The sequence below is a fragment of the Nelumbo lutea genome, chromosome 8, assembly GCF_056320005.1.
Source record: "Nelumbo lutea isolate HS-2025 chromosome 8, American lotus-T2T, whole genome shotgun sequence".
Taxonomy (NCBI): domain Eukaryota; kingdom Viridiplantae; phylum Streptophyta; class Magnoliopsida; order Proteales; family Nelumbonaceae; genus Nelumbo; species Nelumbo lutea.
This window is the reverse complement of record NC_142691.1, coordinates 14,863,382-14,881,398: the sequence shown is the minus strand read 5'-3', so window position 1 is coordinate 14,881,398 and position 18,017 is coordinate 14,863,382. Positions and strand designations below refer to the sequence as shown.

The 18,017-nt window shown below is 38.1% G+C and overlaps 1 protein-coding gene across 2 annotated transcripts in view; it reads right to left on the bottom strand.

Annotated features, from left to right (window-relative positions):
• The window catches only part of EMB3142 (nuclear pore complex protein (DUF3414)), an 80,074-nt gene that overhangs the window by 29,040 nt on the left and 33,017 nt on the right, over positions 1 to 18,017 (bottom strand). For both annotated transcript variants that reach the window (XR_016103816.1, XM_088959874.1), the window contains exons 7-13: positions 16,740 to 16,825; positions 16,484 to 16,606; positions 16,180 to 16,407; positions 15,913 to 16,002; positions 13,804 to 13,965; positions 9,359 to 9,475; positions 9,074 to 9,280 (exon numbers count right to left, since the gene is read on the bottom strand). Coding sequence is in view for 1 of the 2 variants with exons in the window: in XM_088959874.1 (XP_088816000.1) it covers positions 9,074 to 9,280; positions 9,359 to 9,475; positions 13,804 to 13,965; positions 15,913 to 16,002; positions 16,180 to 16,407; positions 16,484 to 16,606; positions 16,740 to 16,825 (1,013 nt within the window). In the remaining variant the exon portion in view is untranslated. The remainder of the gene's footprint in view (positions 1 to 9,073; positions 9,281 to 9,358; positions 9,476 to 13,803; positions 13,966 to 15,912; positions 16,003 to 16,179; positions 16,408 to 16,483; positions 16,607 to 16,739; positions 16,826 to 18,017) is intronic.

The following is an 18,017-nucleotide window of genomic DNA, read 5'->3' as shown; positions in this document are numbered from 1 at the left end:
CGTGTTTTAAAACATTGATTGGAAGAGCTTTGACCAATCAAAACCACAGTGAATAATAATGAATACCACCTAATTGGTTACCACTTTTATGATATCAATTAATTAGTTATAAGTTTTTTATTTTCTTTTAATTTTGTGCCTTCTTTCAAAAAGGCATATACCTTGCCTTGCACTTCAGGCAAAGAAGCCCCTTGCACTTTTGAAATACTTACCCAAAATTTATATCTATCCTTTTCTTCTTTGTCCTTTTTTATTAGGGTCTTTATTTGGCAACTAATGTAGGGAACTTCTGAAGAGATAAGTATCTGCATTTCCAACACACCAACCTGTTGGAAAACGTGGGGTTACTGGTTCAGATCTGAAAATAGAATTGTATATATTCCTAGGATTGTGGAAGGATTGATTTAGAAAGTTTTTTCTTTCTATTTTTGTACTTTCTATTTTCTCTTCTTTCTATTTTCTCTTCTTTCTATTTTTTTCTTCTTTCTGTTTTCTTTTCTTTCTATTTTTCTTTCTTTCTATTTATTGCAGCAGCTTACTCTATAAATACGCCCATTGGCAATAGAATGAAACATCAGTATTCTACCATTCCAAAACATGGTATCATAGCTCTGGGTTTGTCAACCTTGAGATTTTTTCGGCCTTCATTGCCAGTTTTTTGTGGTTTTCTCTTCTGGCCTTCAGTGTTGATCTGTAACCAGAAGTGTTCCTTTATTCTCCTTTCCTGTTGGCCTTAATTTTCCTCCATTAACAATGTCCGACATGACTGCAACAAGTGCTCCCGTCCAAACTGATGAAGGAGCAACAAATTCTCATCCTCACACTGGTGATTTGCAGAATATTCAGGCAACATATAGACTGAATGGCCAGAATTACTTGAAGTGGTCACAACTAGTGCGTACCTATTTGAAGGGAAAAGGAAAAATTAGTCACCTCCCTAGAACAGGACCAAGGTTGGGCGAGCCAAATTTTGATGCTTGGGATGAAGAGGACTCCATGATTATGTCATGGTTGTGGAGTTCAATGACACCCGAGATCAGTGATACTTGTATGTTTCTTCCCTATGCAAAAGCTATTTGGGATGTTGTCCGACAAACCTATTCCAAAGCCCATGATGCTGCTCGTGTCTATAAGGTCAAAGTGAAGACTGTGGCAGCCAAACAAGAGAGCAAGAGTGTTACAGAGTATGCAAATCTGTTGCAAAATTTATGGCATGAGCTTGATCATTATCGGGTTCTTGAGACAAAGTGCACAGATGATGCTGTGATCTTGAAGAATTTTATTGAAAGAGATAGGGTGTATGATTTTTTTGTCGGACTGAATGTTGAATTTGATCAGGTCCGAATACAAATTCTTGGCAAAGAAGAAGTGCCTCCATTGAATGAAGTCATATCCCTTGTCAGAGCCGAGGAAAGCCGCCGTGGAATCATGCTTGAGCCTAAAGATCCCAAAGGCTCAGCCATGGTGGCAAGTGGAGGAAGTTACAGTGGTTCAAAGGGTGAGAACAATCTGGCTCGTGACACAACCACCCATGACTCCAACGATAACCTCTGGTGCACCTATTGCAAGAAGCCCAGACAAACGAAAGATCGGTGCTGGAAACTTCATGGGAAACCTCCCACATCCAGCAAGGAATGGGGAAATCGAGGAGTTTCAAAAGGAGTTCAACAGGCCCATAATGTCTCCAGAACCCCGCAGCAAGAACACTCAAGTCAAGGACCATTTAATGATGAAGAAATTGAAAGGCTAAGGTGCTTCCTGAAATCCTTGAAACTAGGAAGTGGTTCTACCTCTCTTGCTCTCTCAGGTGAGTCTTTATCTCTAGGATTATATGCCTCGACTAGTGTTTTTCCATGGATTCTTGATTCTGGAGCTACTGACCACATGACACCCTCTTCCTACATTTTCTCACCTATACACCCTGTCCTAGTAATAGAAAAAAATTCTGTTGCTGATGGTTCTTTCACCACAGTGGCAAGGATTGGGAATATTCAAATTACTCCATCCCTATTACTTAAAAATGTGCTTCATGTTCCTAAGTTATCCACTACCTTATCTCTATACATAAACTCACCCAGGATGTGAACTGCAATGTTGTGTTCTTCCCTTCTTACTGTGTATTTCAGGACCAAGTTTCGGGGAAGAAGATTGGACTTGCTAAGGAAAGAGATGGACTCTACTACCTTGAAGCAACCAGCAAATCATCTCACACTATTATGCATGTCACACACAAGTCATTCTTATCTACCTGCAATAAAGATTTAATTTGGCGTCATCATTTCCGTTTTGGTCACCTATTTTAAAAACAATGCTTCCTTCCTTGTTTAAAGGAATTGATGTTGAAACCTTTCATTGTGATGTTTGTGAACTTGCTAAGCACAAAAGGGTTTCTTTTCCAATCAGCAATAAAAGATCTTCAACTCATTTTTATTTGATTCATTCGGATATATGGGGTCCTTCTCAAATTCCCAACATTACTGGTTCTAGATGGTTCGTCACCTTTATTGATGATTGCACTAGGGTCACATGGATTAATCTTCTTAAGTCTAAATCTGATGTGGGTACGATTCTTCCCAACTTTCATAACATGGTCCAAACTCAGTTTGGTGTGAGAATTAAAAGGTTTCGATCTAATAATGCTACAAAATATTTTAATCAGAATTTTTCCACATTTTTTTCAGAAAGAAGGCATTGTGCATGAATCCTCTTGTGTTAACACTCCCCAACAGAATGGGGTAGCTGAGAGAAAAAAATGGCCATCTTTTGCAAACCACCCGAGCCTTTCTCTTTCAAAATCAGGTGCCAAAACAATATTGGGGGGAAGTTGTCCTTACTACTGCCTACACCATAAATAGACTACCATCTAAAGTTCTTGACAACCGAAGCCCAACACAAGTCCTTTCTCAATTTTACCCTAATATTCGAGCCTCAAATAATCTCACACCAAGAATTTTCGGCAACACTGCCTTTGTTCATGTCCATAATAAGGGAAAATTAAACCCACGAGCAATCAGGTGTGTCTTCTTGGGATATTCCCCAACTCAGAAAGGTTATAAATGTTATCATCCAGCCACCAAAAAATTCTACACCTCCATCGATGTCACATTTGAAGAAGGAAAATCTTTCTTCACTCAACCTTATCTTCAGGGGGAGCCCTCATTAATGGAAGATAAGGCCTCGGATCTACTCTCCCTAGATGTATTACCCTCCTCACAGACATTTAATCGTCAAGAATCACATCCCTCTGAGTCACATTCCTCTGAGCCCCACACTCCCGAGTCTCAACAAGAGTCAAACAACCCGACCATTGAACCAAATTCGGACACTGTTAACCCCACAAATGATGTGCATGATAATGTGAGATATATGCAGGTTTACTCTAGGAGGAAAAATCCAGATCCTCAACCTGTGCAAGTCCAAGATTCAACTCCTAATCCAGATCCTGAACCTACACCTTCACAGTCTGAGTATGAGTATGACCTACCTATTGCACTGAGAAAAGGAACCAGAGAATGTACCAAACACCCATTGTACCCTTTAGCCAAATATGTATCATTCCAAAGATCCTCCAAATCCCATAAAATTTTTCTAGCCAGCCTTAACACCATTCCAATTCCTAATACTCTAGCCGAGGCACTTTCTAATAAGGAGTGGAGAAAAGCCATGAAAATGGAAATGGAGGCATTAGAAAAAAACAACACATGGGAAGTTGTGGATCTACCAAGAAACAAGAAGACGGTAGGTTGTAAATGGGTGTTCACAATTAAGTACAAATCTGATGGGTCACTACAAAGTTACAAAGCAGGCCTAGTAGCCAAGGGATATACACAAACTTATGGGGTAGATTATCAGGAGACTTTTGCCCTAGTAGCTAAAATGAATACAGTACGGGAGTTATTGTCGTTGGCTGCTAACTAGAATTGGGATTTGCAACAGTTTGATGTAAAAAATGTGTTTCTCCATGGTGATCTAGAAGAGGAGATATACATGGACATTCCACCGGGTTTTGGAGAAGGCATTAAAGGGAACAAAGTTTGTCGGTTGAAGAAAGCACTATACGGTCTCAAACAATCTCCGAGAGCATGGTTTGGAAGGTTTACAAAGGTAATGCTAAGTACAGGTTACAAGCAAAGTCAAGGTGACCACATATTGTTTAACAAACACACAGCCTCAAGGGGAGTTACTGCACTATTAGTCTATGTGGATAATATAATCGTTACTGGGAATGATAAAAAGGAGAAGGAAGCATTGAAAAACTGCCTTGCCAGAGAATTTGAGATAAAAGACCTGGGGAGACTAAAGTATTTTCTCGGAATTGAAGTTGCACATTCTAAACAAGGCATCTTTATCTCTCAACAAAAGTATGTTGTTGATCTTTTGAGAGAAACAGGAAATATGGCATGTAAACCAGCTTCCACGTCTATAGATCCCAATCATAAACTTGGAGAAGCCAACGAGAATGCAAGTGTAGACAAGGAGATGTTCTAAAGACTAGTTGGAAAACTCATTTATCTTGCACATACATGACCGGATATTGCATATGTTGTAAGTGTAATAAGTCAGTTTATGCATAATCCTAAAGAAGTTCATCTGCAAGCTGCTCATCGAATTCTGCACTATTTGAAAGCCAATCCAAGAAAAGGAATTTTATTCAAAAGAAATGGAGGACTGACTCTTGAAGCATATACAGATGCCGATTATGCAGGATCTCCAATAGATAGACGGTCCACTTCTGGTTGTTGTACCTTCTTAGGAGGAAACTTAGTCACTTGGAGGAGTAAGAAGCAAAATGTAGTGGCTCGGTCAAGTACAGAGGTAGAATTCAGGGCTATGGCACAAGGAGTGTGTGAATTACTCTGGTTGAAGATAATTTTAGAAGACTTGAAGATTCCACGAGAAGAGCCTATGAAACTATATTGTGACAACAAGTCAGCCATCAATATTGCTCACAATCCTGTTCAACATGACAGGACGAAGCACATCAAAATTGACCGACACTTTATAAAAGAGAAACTAGACAGCAAGTTGATTTGCACTCCCTATGTGTCTACAAAAGGACAACTGGCCGATGTACTTACTAAAAGGCTCAATAGTACAGACTTTCAGAGAATTATAGCCAAGCTGGGAATGGAGGATCTCTATTCACCAGCTTGGGGGGGGGTGTTGGAAAACGTGGGGTTATTGGTTCAGATCTGAAAATAGAATTGTATATATTCCTAGCATTGTGGAAGGATTGATTTAAAAAGTTTTTTCTTTCTATTTTATCTTCTTTCTATTTTTTTCTTCTTTTTGTTTTCTTTTCTTTCTTTCTATTTATTGCAGCAACTTACTGTATAAATACGCCCATTGGCAATAGAATGAAACATATCAGTATTCTACCATTCCAAAACACAACCTTTTTTCTTTAGCTACTCATGTTGCATAAGCTCCAAAATAGTCATCCAAACCCCTAATTCTAATGCTTGTCCAAGCCAGATTAATCTCTAACCTGATGGATACAACATAAAATAATGCTACGGCCCAACCTTTTAGATGTGCACTCTAAAGTGTAACCACTCTTTTTGAAATATGGTTTTTTGCTCTTTCTGGATGTAGGCGGACTCCTCCCATTTGCTTGGATAGGCTTTTTTATGCAAATCTGCTTAGATGTCCACAAAGAAGGGGCCAAAAATAATTTTTTAGAAGGTGAAAAGTAGGAAGACATTAACTGAAACCATCACCACTGGGTGAGAACACTGGAACTTTTCTCAACCTTCACAGTAAGTGATATTATTAGGAGTATGGGGGGAGAGAGGAGTTGCAGGATCTTCACCAAAGGAAAAAAGGATTGCAGTATGGACAGTCCTATTCAATTTCGACCCCGCTCTCTCCTCTTCTCCCTCCCCCATAACCTCTCCACTCTCCCTCTGGTCCTCTGTTCCTAACAATCCCAACTCCTAAACCTACTTGCCCCACCAATAATTCGTTTATTTCTCGTACCCCATTTTCAAAATTCGTTTATTTCTTGTACCCCATTTTCAAAATTCGTTTATTTCTTGTACCCCATTTTCAAAATCTCCACCATCTCATTCGACTTCCACCTATAATCCCTTTCCTTTGTCACCTCTAGAGTTAATCAATTGGACTCTAGCTACTAGAGCTCCTTGGCTTGAAGAAGTCGTCTGATTGATTTCTTTGCTTCGATCTCCCGTTGAAGTCAGCTCTTCTGCAACCTTCATGCCTTCAAGTTGATGCAAGTCATCCTTTTTTATTTACAAGATGGGAATTCCTTCATCTTCCTTCCTTCTGAAATTTCTACTTTCCTCCCTTTCTCATACCTCGTAACCACCCATACTCAATCATTTTTTTTGATAAATCCCATACTCAATCATCTTTGGGTTCAAACTCTTCTCTTCTACCTCTTTTGATAAGATGCAACCCCACACCCCTTCGAATTAAATCCCATCTTTCCAAAAATACCCATAATCACCCGCAACCTATTGCCACATTTTCCCCTTTTGAAATCGTTACCCAGCCTCTTAAAACAATGGTCCCCACTCTTTTTCTTAGCATTAGTGATACCTTACTATCGCCCATTTCTTGCCTCTCCCCCTCCCCACCCCTTCATTTGACCCTTGCATTTCCATTGATCTCTTCATCTTGCCTGCACCTAATTTCCTTTACCCTATTATGTCGTCCTTAAGACCCCTAATACATTTGGCTTTCTTTGGTGTTGACACGTGTTGACCAGCCTTCCATAATGTGGACCCCACTTAATTTAATCGATCGTCAATAACCCTTTAAGCCCCAAACCACTTCGCCGCCCTCCTCCCCTCTATTCGATTCTTCATTTGTCCTCTTCCCCACTTCCTCTCCTTCCATGTGTCCTCTATCCTTCACCCTCTCCTCCCCAATATACTTTGGAATCCCACTTTTACCCTTCAAGGTCTCCCCCTCCATCCTTTCTTCCTTCTACGACTGACGCTTCATCTTCTCTTCCTCTATTCCCAACCCTTGTTTCCTTCGCCCATTTGCAACCATCTTTAATTCCTTACTGGTTTCTTTGTTCCCACATGCCTACGCCTTGGCTTGGAATGTACCATCTTCCCCTTCCACCACTAATCTCAGTTCATACCTTTCTCCAGCAAATAACAGGTCTATTTTGCTCAATATGGTTAAGACATGCTCCACCTCCACCAACAATCTCGCCATATCCAGTCTATCCCAAGATTGGTTCTTATTATCGAACTTCAAGAACCTCCCACAATGACCATCAGTCACCTAGAAAGTAAGGATACTCCAAGCATGCACTGAGATTCCTAGTACATCAATCCACACCACCCTTCGTCTTCTTTGTTCTGTTATTGCATATGCCACCGCCCAAGCCGAAGATCAAACTCCCTTTCTTTCACCGACTCAAAGTCAAGAATCCTCTCTACCACTTCTATGCTACGGAACATGAATAAAAAATAATCCATCGTTAACCTTCTTACTAGAACTCTCTCTTTTCCTCATTCAAGAGTCACCCACATTTCCACCTTCTTTGCTTCTAATTCCCAACCAACAAATCTCCCTACTAGGCTCGCCTTTTGAGAAAGGAACTATTATTGTGATGTATTCAGGTCTAATCAGAAAAGGAGATTCAACAAGGGCAGAAATTTTGTCAGCGGTATTTGGGGTGCAGAAAGCCAAGGAAATGGGAGTTGAAAGATTGATAATTGAAGGTGATTTGAAAGTGGTAGTATGCTGGCTACTAAAAGAAAAGAGAGTGGATTAGAACTTCATAAATGAATTTAGACTGTTCAAATGGCATTCTAAAGATATACAGCTACAAACTAGGTGGGAACAAACGTCTACAAAAAGTCTGGCTGATGCTTTGGCTACATGGGGGGTCGTTAGACCACAACTGTTTTGGGCTCAAGCATAAAAAGTGTGCTGGAATGACATAGCAGAGGCTATAATTCTATGTAATCACAATCTGCTTGTTGTAACAGATTTAGTTTTTAATGACCGAATCTTTTTCACTGTTGCTGACAGCAAAGAGTGGTTTTCGGTCCCTGCTCGTAGAAGCCAGCTCAACCAACACAACTAAATTGCCCAAAGGAAGGGCATTAGACCCATCAAAAGAACTCCAGTCACCACATTAAGGATATAAGGTTCAAAGGATAACAAATACCATCATGTAAATTAATGAGGAAATTTTTTTGAGAAAATTACATCTTTTGACTACTAACTGATCAGAATATTAACATCATAAATAAAAAAAGGAAGTACAATAAGTGGAATAAAGAGAAAATAGTACACAATTCCCCACTCTAATAGGATTATAGGACCTGAATACACTACCAGCACCTCTCCACTATGGATTCTAAAAGACCCACAAATACCTCAGTCTCAAGGATTTCCCCTGCTGTAGTCATCAAGGTTCATTTTGTTACAAAATAAAGGCATAACTGCATAGGCATCCAATCAACAATGCTATTGACCCTTCTTCAGATCAAAGCAACCACTTACCCTAATAATACCATCTAGATTAAACATAAAGAACTCCAATTTTCATTCCCAATGACCAACACGGGGAAAACATCATTTTAAACACAAGATTATTATATAATAAATCCAATACCAAGAACTAGTCCAAAATGATTAGCTCAGGCTCAGCATACTAAAATTAACAACAAATATTATAAGTACATTCTCAGATTCATAAAATGGTATGTTTACTCTTTCAAGGCTTGTCAGCAAGCTGTAGCATTCAGTAACCAGTTCCTTCTACTGTTTCATTAACCATCTTAACTTAACCATATCAAATACTCATGCTCATGTTGCATGTAAATGCACAACATAAATGCTAAACCCACAGTTTCAAAAAAGCAAGCCCAAAACCATTCTGAATATAGAACTACAGTAACATACACCACCGCAAATATACTCTGCATGCAAGTGCAGTAACACAGAGACATGCATGCTATAATGTACAAATTTAACCATGCCAAGAAAAAAATTTATGGCAATGGAACTATTCAATATTTACACAAATAAAATAACATAAAATCATGAATTAACAAAATAAAGAGAAGAAGAAAGTCAAAACCTTCTGAAGAACATTCAAGTATGCTATAAGTGCTTTTGCATCGCCCTCTTGAAACTCAGGTAACATAGCTCCAGCACTTTGAAGGGATTGTTTGAACTTCTGTTCGTAAATGGATAAACAATCAAATAGAGTATTCCACCCAACAGAGCGGAAAGTTTTACCCTGAAGTAATTCAAAAACCTTTGAAGCACCCTCCTGAGTGGAAGCCTGAAAAAGTACACCAGATTAAAGAATCTTATACCATACAAAGAATGGTATAGGGAATTAAGAAGAGTGTCTACATACCAAGGTACTGAGCATTTTCAAGAAAGAAACAAGTGTTTGAAAATTAGTATGATCTTCTCCAGCAAAATTTGCAAAAGTCCACAAGGCATCATTGCCTGACAAAAGATCCGGTTCCTTCTGATAAAATCCCATGCATATTAGATGCTAATTATTTTTCATCTAAAAAAGATTATGTAAATACAAATAGTGAAGCAACATAATAAACAGAATACTGGAACATCAGAAATTAAGCTTACACAACGAAAAAGCTTAAAAAATATGCAAGCAGCAAGAAATTTACTCACAGCACAATCAATGAATGCTTTTTACCCCTGAAAAAACTTATCCAATCAAATTTCTAATTTATAAATAAATCTACAGACATCACATCATACACAAAGGTGATAACTGGAACTATTCATGGAATGCATCGAACAAAAGAAATGCACATAAATAAAGTAATAAACTAATTATGAAAGATGACTCAAAGGTGATAACTGGATAGCCATTGAACAGGGAGAGAGTCTTATTGCAATAGAATGCAAATCTAGTGTTGCAATAGAAATGCAAATCGAAGTCCAAAGGGTAAAACAGAAAGCAAATAGAATGGTTGATGCAATAGCTAAGCAAGGGGTAGGTATAAATGAATCGATTGTTTTAGGCCCAGTTGTTATATGAATATATAAGAGGTGGGGTATGATGTATACTCCTATGGGTGTATGAATAATTGCACATGCATATATTTTACTGTTCATAATCAGTAAGATATTTCATTATTTATCAAAAAAACTATGGTATGATTGCTATCAAGTTGCGTAGAATAATCCAAACTAGAACAAATTTACATGATTAGGAAGCCAACAATCTAGTGTTGCTCCTACAAGCATTAGACCAGAGTTTTAGGTGATTGATAACCATATTTAGACATATATGGGTTTATATATAATAATAAACGATCTAAGAATATCCAATTCTGACATATGGATCCTCCTCAACTCAACTAATGACTTAAACTTGATGCACTCCCCTTCAAGATGCATGAGCAAAAATAGGCAATGGATTGGCTACTTCTTTCTCAAAAAAAATACTAATTGCATGTCCTCAGAGTTTCTGAAAGTTCGCCTTAGGCACACATAGACACATTGATCAAGTTCATTTTATGGGATTCACACCACCTAGTTTATTGATGGGTTTGATGAATTAACCACGAATTATCAACATAAATAGATGCCCTTTATAAAGATCTAAAGGGCAGAATACTCAGAAACCTTAGTGGGATAGGCATTAGTTTACGAAAGGAAGGATAAGGGGTAACTAGGTAATAGGTAAACTAATAGAGTGGAACAAGGCTTTGCAAGAAAAATGGTTATGGAACATCACAGGCGGTTCTAACAAGCTTTGAGACAAAGTAGTTATAAATTTTTCTTTCTGATGAATAACAGAACCATTTCATTAGATTAATGAAAAAGTACATGGGCGAGGGGAGATAAACTCTCTTAACTACCCCAAAAAAACAAGGAAGATTACAGCACAGCCCAAAAGAACTGATCACTTCCAACCCCTTGTTTGACTAGGAAATCGGTAAATGAATTAGCATAGCACTCCTCTTAACCCACTGCAGCCTCACTTCCATACCCTGTATCAGCCACTTTAAGAGTCTCCGATCATTAATACAAGGCCACATACCATCATCCTCTTTCCGTAGCCAACCTATTAGGCTAGTACCACTTTTGAGTCTCCTTCAATGACCAACCTGTTAATACTTAATTCCTTAGCTCTTTTTGCACCCTCCAACACAGCCATAACCTCAGCCCGAAGCGAGTCCCCAAAACCAATCGACCCGAATACATAGCAATGACTACACCTTCCTCTGTCCTAAGAACTCCACCAATCCCTAAAGGCCCTGGGTTGCCCTCACTACTGCCATCAAAGTTCAACTTAATGAAACTAGAACATGGTGGACTCCATGCAGGAAGGACATTTCTACTTGGAGCTGGATCTGCCACTTCCAACTATTCAGCAGAACAACTGTAGGAATATCATCAAATAGGTCCATTAATTTTATCCAATGAACCGCCCTGGTAGTAATCACGAAATCACCTTAATAATTTCCCCTCTATTTCTCTCCTTTTGGGCTCCCATTGGAAGGCCCATCCACTCGACCAAGGGTTCTGGGAAAACATTCTTCCCCACTCTTACCCAACAGAAATCTATGTTTCACTTGGGCTCTGTGACTAGTTCTCCATCATCAATGAAGTTAGGAAGGGATGGCTAGTGACATATGGGTCCACTGACTTCTTGAGTAAGACCACATGGAACACAAGATGCAACCAAGAGTCAGCTAGGAGCTCCAATAAATAGGCTAGGGCTGGCAATCTTGACCCCAACCCATTCTAGTGGTGGGTCAAGATGGGCCAAATGACCTATTATTATAGTCAGGGGAGAATGGTTAGGGTGGGGTTGGGATGAGGGTTACCCATTGGGTCGATTGAGGGTTAAGGGGAAATTGAGAAAAACAAAAAAAAAAGGACTTGGGGTTTATTGTCTCCAATATTTGGCCTCTCACCTACTCAGCCAAATATATCACCGCCGGTAAAGTAGACAATGGAATACCAAGCCTCTTCTACTCCCCCCTCAGTCTGTCGAATGAGATCGTTGCTGCCAAGATCGCCGCCGGTAGAAAATGGTGATGGCATAGCAAGCATCTTTCGCTCCTCCCTCACTCCGTTGAACAAGATGTTGCCACCAAGATTGTTGTCGGTGGAGAACACTAATGCGCTAGCAAGCTTCATCCACCATGCACTGGCCTAATCTTCTTTGGGTTTCTCATAAAAACAGGGGTCATTCTTCCTTGTGCTACATCCAAAACGCCGACAGTAGACAAAGGTGCTCTCTCTCTCTCTCTCTCTCTCTCTCTCTCTCTCTCTCTCTCTCTCTCTCTCTCTCTCCTATGGCTCGCTCACTCAATTTTTCTTCTTCTATTAGTTTCTTAGAAAACAGGGGGTTCTTCCTCCCTCTTGTGCTTGATCTAGAACGTCACAATCTTTTCTGTTTATTCAATTTTTTCTTGTTTATTTTTGAAAAATACATTTTCTTCAATTCTTGATTATGTTGTGTTTTTATTGAAATATATGATCATTTAATTTTTCTATATTTGATCAAGTTTCAATAATTTTTGCACTTTTCTATAAAGTTTGGTTTATTAGTATTTCTATAATTTCCGTTTTTTTGCAATCTTTATGTTGTTTTCTATAATTTTTGTTGTTTTCTTCAATTTTTATATTTTTGCAGTTTTTGTATTTTTTTCTGCAATTATTTTTATATTTTTCTGATTTTTCTGCATTTTATGACAATTTTTTGTTTTTTCTTTGCAATTTTTGTTTTACATGAAATATATATTTTTTTTTACATTTTATGTGTTTTTATGCATTTTTTATTTTTACTTAAAAAATGAACTTTTGTGTTTCTTAGTTGCAATATATAATTATATACTTTGTGCAATTAAAACATAGAAAATTAAAAAAATAAAAAGTTAAGAGGGTCAAATGGGTGGGTTACGGTGGGTCAGGGTCAAAGTGGGTTGTGATCCACTAACATGGGTGACAAATGGGTTAGTGGGTCAGAATGGGTGGGTTGGTACTCAACCCTCATCCAACCCAACCCACCCATTTGCCACCCCTAAAATAGGCCAGGTTGCCAATCCTCTTTATTATGTTAAAGGGACTGAACGTTGTTAGACTTAAACCATTAACAAAACTGGAAAGGCCAGCAGGTCACGGGTCAAGCAGCCCAACCAGTGGGTTGACCCAATAACCAGTGACAAATATTGACCAAATATGCATGTCATCATCATCTAAGCCTTATACCAACTATATGGGGTTCACTACATGAATCCAAATGAGCATCATTGAGTCTCAGAAAATTCTGGAAGGACAAGGATCAAATCCAAAATCAAGTTCCCAACAACAAATTTGGCCAATATAAACATTAGAGAAATAAAAATAAACACAAAAGGTATCATAACTTAATGGTAGCCTATTGTTCATTATAAATGAAAGGTCATAGGATCAACTCTCTTCATTGACATTTTATACATTACAAAGAAGCAATGACCCAAGCAGGTCGTTGAAAATCGGCTGGGTTGCTAAAAACAAAACACTTTTCAACAGTTCACCCAAGTTAATAGCAGGTTGACAGTTTCTGAAAAAAAAAATGAAAATCAGAAAGCCCACCATTCCCAAGTCTAATAGTCCAACCATCCAGTCCAGCCTGAGTCTAACAACACTAGTTTACTGGATAAATATGGGTTATTATATAAATTTTTGAAAAAATAAAGAAAAAAGCCGATGCTCATTACTGACTAACCTTATAGTTTTTTTTTCTTTTTGATAAGTTGCTCACTACCTTCCTGGTTTATACATATGTTATTGAACAATCTCAAAATTGTAGATGGACTTGAAACTGACCTGGTAGATCTCGCTAACCATTTCCAATAGGGAAACAAATGGCTGAGGAATCTTTTCAACTGTCTGCTGGGAATTCAAATCAGAATCATGTCTGAAGTCATGTGATCCAGCCATTAGGTATGGACTAAGTGCACTCATAGCCTTCTCCTTCATTTCTTTCACCTAACAGAAATGATTCTATAAGCACATAAAGATGACCAATACAAAAATAGAAATGAAAAAAATATTGCATTAAGAAGAGAAAGAGGGAGGGAGGGGGAAGGAAAAAGACCAAAAAAAGGAGAAATACAGATGGATAGAGGTCAAACACATTCGTTTCTACTTTTATCCACACTATACTTTTTCCTCATCAGTAACCGACAGAAGTTGCTATGGAATCAAGAAATAAGCACATTAATCTGATAGATGACCCTACTGAACAATGCAAATGAGAGCTAGTCCCACTGTTATACTTCCCTAGAAAAATTATCCCCAGATGCAAATAACAGCTATAATGTAAGGGATATAATGCCAAATACAAGGACTATCGACTTTTTTTATCAGTAACAAAAAATCATTAACTTCAATTTAGGTTACATTATAAACATCACATTATAGTGTATGGGTACCATTTCCTCATCCATTAGAAACACCACCGAGATTACATTACAACTTTGACCAAAACGAATGTTTCCTTTGAACCCCTTGTTTGGCCAATGAGTCAGCTATTCCATTGGCAGATTGATCCCAATTCTTAGCTACCACCAAACTCCCTTCAAGTTTGCCTGTAAGTCCAAACATCTGAACTTTTATTGCTCATCCAGAATATTACAACCTTAGAATCCCCTTCGACCTCCACGTGTTGGAAGATAAGTTGTTGAGCTATACTCAGTCCCCATAATACCACCATTACTTCAGCTCTAACAGAATCTCCCATGCCATTTGGGCCTGAGTATAATGCTATCACTTTGCCCCATCTGTCCCTGAACACACACCCTGTTCCTGAGGGTTCGGGGTTACCAAGTGAGCTTCCATTAAAGTACAATGACTGATGTCTTCCTCCCTAAGATCGTCAGCTAGAGCATTTGCTGATCTGAGAAGCTAACCAAGGTGACCTCAGTCTTCTTTATTATGCTTTTGGAAAGTGTTTCCATTTTACTATATCTATTTTGGAAAGATACTAGATTCTGAGTTTTGTTTCAAGTGTTTTTATTGCTGTGACTTCTCTGTGCCAATACAGACATTCTATGGGCAAGATTTATGTACCAATTTTGTTTGTTCATGATATTCTGGTAAGTAAAAGAGAGAAGAAATCTGGACACCCTCCCTTTTATTTCAAGGAAAATAATGCAAATGCTAGCCTCAAAAGGGAGGTAAGAAATGAAACTTTCACGTTTATACTAACAAAGGCATGACCATAATTATGTTAAATAATATCTCAAAATAGTCATGGAGCCTTATGATAGACAAAAAAAAAGAAAAGAAAAAACAAAAAAATCTTATCTACTGGCATCGTTCTCAGACCTGTAAACAGCCAATGAGTATATTTGACTAGATTTCTGATTCTCTTTTCTTCTAACTTTTGAACATGCAGACCTTGTATAGATAACATCTCTTGATTTGTGCTGATTTACAAATCATCATCAACGCCATCCAAAAACTTTTTCTAGATTATATGGCATCCAGTGCATAAAACTGTTATTATCTTCTCAAATTCTACGATAAGGATTTTTTGGTATCTGATAAATAAAATTCTTGAATGAGGACAATGAAACTTGTAAGCAGTTAAAGGTGTGTTTGGAACTTTGGAATACTTCTAAAGAATTAATTCTAATGAATTTTGTGATCCTAAGAACAATTTTTTAGTCAGGATGTATGAAATTGTTTGAACTAATTCTTTTTTGGTCTTAAAACTCATTCTAAGCTTTTTTCTTAGTTTCAAAAACGAATCACTTTTGGCTGGAAATTCATTCTTCAAATAGTTTTTTAGAGAGAGAAAGAGAGAATTCTTCTAATAGTAATTCTTTAGAGCAGAATTTTAACAAAACATAGCCTTATTAATCAAGATAACAGTTGGAAACAACATCTCACAAATTCTGAGAATGAAACAAACAATCAAGAACAACTAACCTTGTTTCTAGCAAGCGGATGTGAAAGGAAGCATGTAATCAACTTGTGCAGATAAGCATTATACATATAGATCATATCCTCATCATCATTCTGTTCAAAGAACAAGCAGAAGAGAATCAAGATCGGAGCATGTTCATAGGGCCCCCCGTCCCCCAACACAAAAACACATTCAAAAAAGGAAAAGAAGAACAAGAAGAAGAAACAAAACATGTCACCCATTTCTAATACCTACAATTCAAAATAATTGTACCACATTAATAACCAAACCTGGTAGGCTGCAGTTCGGAGAATTTTATCCAGAAAAAACTGGAAAACATTGTTTCTGTAGACAACTTCCAGACATGAATAAACATTCCCAAGATCACGGGATGAAGCACCTGAGATTGTCTCCCTAGCAGTAATTCCATCTTGTGTTAACATCAAATGTACAATCCATGCAAGTCTTATTCCGTCAACAAACCCCTCAACATTTGGATCAGTTCCAGTGGACATAACCTGCAATAATGAATTAAAATTTAGCAATAATCTAAGAGAAAAATCAAATGACAGCAGCAGTAATCTTTAAGCTTACAAGATCTTGAAATTCACATCTGAAAGATGCATCATGCGACAGGACAGATGCCTTATCAGGTACAGTGCTTAGAGCATCAGATATGAAAGCAATAATGAGAGAAAATAGAAGACTGAATGAGATCTGCAACGAAACAAATAACGTTTAATGAGGTAGAAGAGGCACCACCACTTCTTAAGGATTGAAGACTACAATAGAGGTCATGTAACAATATAAAAATGAAACGAGCCTGTTCTTCAACGAAGAGTAATATGACCTGAAGTTTGAGAGGAACGCTACCACTATTAACTTCAGCGGAACAATCTTTTAAAAGAGCAAACACGTCCTTCACATCTTTTGGACCTGCAAAGAACCAAAAAGTAAAATCACCATCCAAACAATAACATGCCCTTACTAAGTACAATTTATATCTTGCTCAATGATGAATTTATTAAATAAGAAAACCATGTACAACAAGAAGCTGTACACAGGGATTTATGAAAAACTGCTTGAGCAGCTCTATACCCCCCAGCCCTGCTTTACAAAAAGATTTTTTCATGTACAAAAAAAGTGTTGTAGATCCTATTCTTGAATAATTTGTTAAGAGAAAGCCAAGACATCATTTTGCCCACTATTCTCTGAAACACTGTGTCAGGAGAATTGTGTTTGTTGTTGAAAACTCTAGCATTTCATTCCTGCCATAAACACCAAAAAACAGGAGATTGGCTTCGATTAGGGCAAGCCCGTGCTCACGCCATCCCAACAGCTTCTTGCAACCTTGCACCAGGAATATCTCCCCATGAAATAAAGCACATGAATGTGGAGATATTCCCAATGCAAGGCTGTAAAGGCTGCTCGAATGGGTGTTGCCCTGATGGAAGCCTAACTCAAAAAACAGCTGCAGGCACCATGTTCCAAGCCACCTTTCCTTTCAAAGATAAACCCCTAAAATCCAGCCTTTTACGAAATCCATAACCGACTCCAGGCAGCAGCTCTTTATTTCAAACAGGTTCCAGATTTTAAACCACACTTCTTGGGCAAAACTGCAGTGTAACAGAAGGTGAGGCACCATGTTCCAAGCCACCTTTCCTTTCAAAGATAAACCCCTAAAATCCAGCCTTTTACAAAATCCATAACTGACTCCAGGCAGCAGCTCTTTATTTCAAACAGGTTCCAGATTTTAAACCACACTTCTTGGGCAAAACTGCAGTGTAGCAGAATATTCAAATGCATAAACCCTAATTTAGTTTCATATAGATATAGGTAACAAGATAAAAGGATCGTTACTGGGTTCTGGTCCTGGGCATCTGGTTTCTTGGTGGACTTAATATGCACCAGGTTGTTTCTCTTAATTAAATGCCAGTTATATTGATTAGTAAAGCAGGCCCCAGGTATTGCTGAGTCTGTAATAAGCAAACTCACATCTGATAATGGTATCCAGGTGACTGCTTTGTTTTTCCTTTCCTATCAGGCATTACTTGTTCATGTGCATCAGACGGGTCAGCTCAAAGCATTGGATAATTAAGAGTTCAGAAGATCAGTGTTAAGTTTCAAA